General features: G+C 47.5%; 1 protein-coding gene across 2 annotated transcripts in view; it reads left to right on the top strand.

The window, feature by feature from the left end:
• Positions 1-6,110, top strand: part of PGM1 (phosphoglucomutase 1) — a 77,291-nt gene extending 71,181 nt beyond the window's left edge. For both annotated transcript variants that reach the window (XM_040232678.1, XM_040232677.1), the window contains exons 10-11: positions 2,798-2,932; positions 5,452-6,110. In XM_040232678.1, coding sequence (XP_040088612.1) covers positions 2,798-2,932; positions 5,452-5,541 — 225 coding nt within the window. In that variant the 3' untranslated portion in view covers positions 5,542-6,110. The remainder of the gene's footprint in view (positions 1-2,797; positions 2,933-5,451) is intronic.
• The last annotated feature ends 347 nt before the right edge of the window (positions 6,111-6,457 follow it).

Below are 6,457 nucleotides of genomic sequence, written 5' to 3'. Positions count from 1 at the left end.
GCGCGGTCGCCGGGACTTGTCCCCTTCTCTGTTTCTACTGCTCAGTTTTCTGGGTGTACTGCTGGCGCTCCTTGTGAGGCGGGTGGTGACTGTCCTGCATCCCCTGAAGTCTCAGCAAAGAAGCCTGCCTGCCGCTTTTCAGGTAGTCTCTCCGGGGCTGCGAATGCCCCTTTCCAGCCCTTACGGCTCTGGCTGCCTGTCCCCGGCGGGGGATGGTCTGCAGCCGGCTATTTCCGTTCCGTCCTTTGTTCTGTGTGCGGTCCTGGCGGGGTCTTATGTTCGCGCTTTTCGCGTGGTAGCTATCCCCCAGCCTGGTTTGCTCGCCCAAGTTCGTTCGCTCTGGTTACGCGTGGGGCGTTTCTGCCCGCTTCTTACCGAGCCCGGCAGCCCGCGTCTCCCGCGCTTCCCTGCCCTGCCCCCACTTGCTAGCGGCGGCTGCAGGCGTCTGCGCGGCTTTTCCGCTGGGGGAGTTACTGTTGGGCTCGTAATCTGTTGGTTTTAATTATTTATTCGTTTTTCCTTCCTGTTATGTTGCCCTCTGTGTTTCCAAGGCTCGCCTTAGACTCGGCAGGTAGAGTGTTTCCTTGTGTTTGGAAACCTCTCTTCTTAGAATTCCCTTCCCGGGACGGGCTTCCCTTCCCGGGATGGAGCTCCCTCCCCACCTCCTTTGTCTCTTTTCTCGTCTTTTATATTTTTTCCTACCTGGTTTTGAAGACACTGATCTGCTTTTCTGGTTGCCTGATGTCCTCTGCCTGCCTTCAGAGGTTGTTTTGTGGAGTTTGCTCCGCGTTGAAATGATCTTTTGAGGAATTTGTGAGGGAGAAAGTGGTCTTCCCTTCCTATTCCTCCGCCATCTTAGGACCGCCTCCTCTGCTATAGCTTTCCAATTAGCTTTTTTCTCTTATCCAGATTTTTGGCCTGGTCCTTCTCAAGGCATCCAGCATGCTTTGAAGGAATTGGGCTGCAGGATTTATTTGAAGTCTCTCTTTGGAGAGAAGGTAGTGGATGGGTGGATAGAGCCTGGCCACAGTGACCCTTGGTGCCTGGCGTATCCGTTTCTCAAAATGTTGGCTCCGTGGCTTTTTTTTCCTTATGCCTTTTCACCATCTGGGAGAACTTTGGTTCCAGTCTGGATGATTGTAAATGATGTCTGAGCTAATTAGAAAAAGAGAGGCCTGGAGTGGGGGTGTAGGAAAGGGGAGGGTGGAGCCCAGGGCACGGCAGAGCAGAGCAGAAGTTTTTGTGGTGAAGCCTTCAAAGAGAGAGCAGACCTTTAGGAGAAGTAACCCCCAACTCTGCACTGCAACCCACGTCTACCAGGAGTGAGGTGTGTGTGGGAGGGCCATCGGTGTGGGCATAGTCCCTGCTCTCTGCACTCTAAGGAAGTCAGCAGCTCCATGATCTATAAGCAGAAAAACCAGGGAGGAGGGAACATCTTCTGAAGTAGATACAGCATCTACAATCAAGTGGAAAAAACGTAGAAGCTCCAGGTTGAGGCTGTGGGGAAGGAGACCAACTCTGGTATATGCCTAGAAAGCAAGAAATGGTAAATGGATGTTAACTGTGTCCTTCCCACATTGACTAACTGGGAAGGTCCTCTGGGATTTTCACCTGCCGTCTTCACTGCTGAGTGGCACAATGAAACACTGGATGGGATTGGGTGACAAATAGTAGATGAGAGGTAGTATCTTTCCTTTTGGTTGATCATCAGCTTCGTACAGACTTCTTTCTGTGGAAGAACTGACATACTTAGCGAAACTGAAGGGTCTTCAAGTAACTGTCTCAGCCAGCCTTCTTATCTCAAGAGTCCCCATCCTTTTTCCCCTGAATCAAGATTATTGAGGACAAGAGATGTGGCCAGAGAGGGAAGAGAGAGGGCTGGAGAGAGAGAGACTGGGCTTGGCATTGCACCCACGTGGACCCTCCTTTGAATCACCAGGTGTTGGTGGAGACTGACCACTGGATCCTGCTCAGTAGGTTGGAATAGCCGGCCTCTACTATTTGGGGCACCTGGCTCCCTGACCTCTTTTTGAGGCTCTCTATGAGGATTTTGCAAAGAGCCCATCCTCTGGTCCACTTGAAACTTCATCTGCTCTGGTTTCAGCCCATTCTGATGACGTTTTCCTCCTGATCTGGACATTGACTCTCTGTATCTAGCAGCTCTTTGTTTGTTTGCTTATAAATTTATTTATTTTTTTAGTTGGAGGATAATTGCTTTACAATGTTGTGTTGGTTTCTGCCATACATTCACGTGAATGTCCACTCCCTCTGAAACCTCCCTCTCACCTCCCACTCCATCCCACCCCTTTAGTTTGTCACAGAGCACCAGGTTTGAGCTCCCTGCATCATACAGCAAATTCCCACTGGCTATCTAATTTTACATATGGTAATGTATATGTTTCCATGCTACTCTTTCAACTCGTCCCACCCTCTCCATCTACCACAGCTTATTTATTTACTTATTTATTAAGCTTCAAACTGGAATGGTTAGCCCATAAATCACAGGGAAGTGGGATGAGAAGGCCCGTGTTGTGTCAGCCTGCCTCCCCAGGATCCAGTCTCCCACCTGACCCTGGAGATGCTTTTCCTCCATAAGCCAGCCTCCATTGGCTGGATGCAGTGACAGGCTGACCAAAGGCAGGCTCATGAAGCTCAACTGAGGCTGTTTCTCAAGATCCTACGATTGATCAAGTATGGATGACATTAGATCTCCAAATGGACCCCTCAAAATTTTCTAGCCTTCACTCTCCCTTCTAGGGGTGAGAAACAAACAAACAAACGCTGTTATCTTTCCCAGGGCTTGCGGCTCCTTTTTGCAGACGGTTCTCGCATCATCTTTCGACTGAGCGGCACTGGGAGCGCGGGCGCCACCATCCGACTGTACATCGACAGCTACGAGAAGGATCTCGCCAAGATCTACCAGGACCCCCAGGTAATGCCCGAGCCCTGAGCCCTGGCTGGTTCGTTCTGTTGGAGGGGGGGACAGTGGTTCCATTTCACCTGCATTGTCACGGCTCATCTCTCAAATGCTGCAACAGGTGGGCTCTCTCTCCTTCATGTCTCCTTCAGTACGTCAGAAAACAAAAATAGCTAACAATTATCTGAGCATTTTATATTTGTCAAGCTCTGTTTGAAAGCCATTATCCAAATTGGTATACTCATTTCATTCTCAAATCTCTTATTCTTATCTATTAATATCCCTACTACAGATAAGGCAACAGAGGCTCAGAAAGGTTAAGCAATAGTTAGTTCACATGCCTAGTAAGTGGCAGATTCAAGCGAACTAACCTTTCAATCAGCCCCAGTCTGGTGCTCTGATCTGTCGGTGATTATTTGCCACTTGGCTAGGTCTCGTCACCTTCCCTGAAGAACACACATTGATTCCAGATTTGGTCCAGGGTCCAGGGTAGGGAGGGCTGGGGTAGGGGATAGGGAAGGCTGGAGTAGGGGTTAGGGAGGGAGAGACTGTTTCATGACCCAGAAAGAAAGGTCTCTATGGGAGACTGTTTGGACTTGCAACTTGTGTTTTGGGTTCCCAGCCCCACCCAGAGTGTCTCCAGGAGTATGTCAGAGTGAGGAGGGACCCTGGGAGCCGGGGCTAATGACTTGAAGGACAGTCACCATCCTTGTTCCTTGTCTTAGGAGCTGCTCCCCAACCAGAGTTCCAGAGCCAAAACCAGTTTAGGAAGTATAGAGGTGGGTTAGGCCCTTGGCAGCTCACAACACACACTGTGCCTTGAAGCTCTGAGTGGACTTGCAGTACAGATGCCTGTTTAAATAGTGTTTGCCACGCCTGTTTTCCCACAAAGCTTTTTCCTTCTAACACCTAATTAGAATCTGGTGAAACTCATTTGAAAACCCCTGGCATAGTGCTTTTGAGCATCCATTTTGGAATTAGAGAGATCTTGTTTTAAATTCAGTTCCTGCCACTTAATACCTGTGTGTCCTTGGGTAAGTCTTTTTAATGTTCTGAGCTTTGGTTTCTTTGTCTGTAAAACGGCAGAATGCTACTTACCTCAATGTTATAGGAATTTAAGGAGACAATGAATGCAAAGTTCAGAATATTGTGGCTGACATATGGGATTAGCTTTTGAGAAAAAGTGGCTCTTACAGTTGTTTTTACTACAAAAAGAGAGAAATGAAAGGATCCTTCACTTTCTCAGATTTTCCAGTGGCCAGGCACCAGTTTCTGTTATTGCCACATCCCTGTGGTGTTGAGACATCCTTAAAACTAAAATCAAAGACAATGGTATCTGCCTTGTCGACCCACAGAATAATAGAGCAAGAGCAAGAAAGGAAGTGGAGCTTCTCTGTCTTAATATCTGACACTTGGTAGATACAAAGAATGAATGAAAGATGTTTCATCTAAACTGTAGTCCTTAGGAGATGGGAGAGCATGTAGGGGGCCCACATGCCCAGGGGTATCTTCTTACCAGGTGGGGACTTGCCTTCCCCTACTCTGGAGCTGCTGGTACTCAGCCTCAGCACTTCACTGGGGCTGTTGGAGCCCCCAGGGGAGTGGCAAGTGGTATGTGAGCCTGTGCAGTGGTTCTCCAACTTTCTTCTAGGTATAATGAGTTGGTGGAGATTTAGGTGAGGGAAAGCAACAGTGGGCAATAGAACATTAACTACTCTTGGCTCTGCCCTTGAATCACCAGGTCAACTCACTTCACTTCTTTGGGTATCAGTTTCCTCATCTATAAAGTGGGCAGTTCAACTAGATACATAGTGTTCTTTTTTCATATTAAAAATATTTATCTAAGCAACAGCAGAATGCATTTTCTTTTTTTTTTTTTTTTTACTTAAGTGAGAAGTTGGAGAAGGAAATGGCAACCCACTCCAGTACTCTTGCCTGGAGAATTCCGTGGACAGAGAAGCCTGGCGGGCTACAGTCCTCAGGCTTGCAAAGAGTCGGACATGACCGAGCGACTTTCACTTTTTTTTTTTCAAGTGAGAAGTAGGTAGGGGGATGGTGATGTTGTTGTGTTTTGAAACGATATTTTTGGGTAGAGTGTGGGAAACAAATTGGAGGATGCAGAAGCTGATGTGGAAGCACCGTCGTTCCAGGTAAAAGGGAGAACTTGGTTTAGTGAGCTCTGGCACTGGGATTGGGAAAACTCGGTGATATAGACGGTTAGTCACTTAGAATGCTGGGGGTTCAACAATGGGAATATGAGAGAAGGAGGTGTCAAGATCAACTCTCAATTGTTTATTTGCTAGATATGATAGACTGTGGCGTCACATTGTTGAAATAGGGAATGCTGGAACTAGGTTTCCTTTGCGGGGAAAGAACCATGTCTTTGTTTTTAGACTTAGAGAGTTTGAGGAGCCTTGGGGATATCAGAGTACACAGATGAGGGTTTGGAGCTCAGAGGCCAAGTCAGGGCTGGAGCTCTGGATCTGCTCTAGAGAAAGTGGTGGCAAAGATCGTTCTCTTTGTGTCTCCCTCAGGTCATGTTGGCCCCCCTTATTTCCATTGCCCTGAAGGTGTCCCAGCTCCAGGAAAAGACGGGACGCACTGCACCCACTGTTATCACCTAAGAAGACAGGCAAGATGTGGTACGTCCCTCCACCCCAGGCCCTCCGAGTCATCTGATTGAAGAGCACAGACAGAAACAAAGTATTCACCCAGGCTTTTTAGGATTTGGTTTTTCCACTAACCAATTGTTGGCAAATGGTACTGTTCCAAGGCTCTGCCAATTGATATGCCTGCAGGAGCCATGTGGGAAAGAGAAAAGAAAGAACCCAGAGGCTTAAACTACTGCCAGTTCCTTTTCATGCCCTCGTGCCCTGCTGCTGTGTGGGTGTTTGTCTCCTAGCACCAGTTTACACTACACTGGAAGATGGAGCTTGAGCATCAGTTTATGAGGCCACCGTCCATCCTTAGGATCTGCCCCGTGACATGACAGTGAGAATTCCTTTCTCCTTGGTGAGCCTTTCCCTCATTTAATGTTTACATGTCATCCAGCAAAACGCAGTTTCTGCTGCCTTCTCTCCAATCAGTTCTTTCTTCAGAGTGAGACGTACTTGTCTACAGATTTCTCTTGTTTTGCAGCATAGTCCCATTCACACAAGTATTTTGGGATATTAAAGCAAAATAAGGTACCATGTCTTGGTGTCTTTTTTTTCTTACAAAACACTCTTTTGATTTCAGAAAGAAACCAGATTTTTTTTTAAGAGGGGGAGGGTGGTATTGTATTTTGTTTGGATGTCCTAGCTAGGAAAAAAATGTTCTCTGTGCTAGGTTTAAAATTAGGCTCAAGAACTGTAATTTCAAATCTTAGCAGGGTCAACCAAACCCTGAATCCTTCCGCGGTGGATAAATTAAGCTCGACATGGTTAACTTGGAACAAGGGGAAGGAAGAGAGTGTTCAGGAGATCTTAAATAGCAAAGACTGCCTTGTGCCCTGGGTGCAGAGATGCCACGCTGCCTGTTGAGGGGACAGGCAGAACTCTC

This window comes from Oryx dammah, unplaced genomic scaffold (genome assembly GCF_014754425.2).
Source record: "Oryx dammah isolate SB20612 unplaced genomic scaffold, SCBI_Odam_1.1 HiC_scaffold_28, whole genome shotgun sequence".
In the NCBI taxonomy this organism is placed as follows: Eukaryota; Metazoa; Chordata; class Mammalia; order Artiodactyla; family Bovidae; genus Oryx; species Oryx dammah.
Note: the sequence above shows the minus strand (reverse complement) of the source record. Positions and strands in the feature narration are given on the sequence as shown.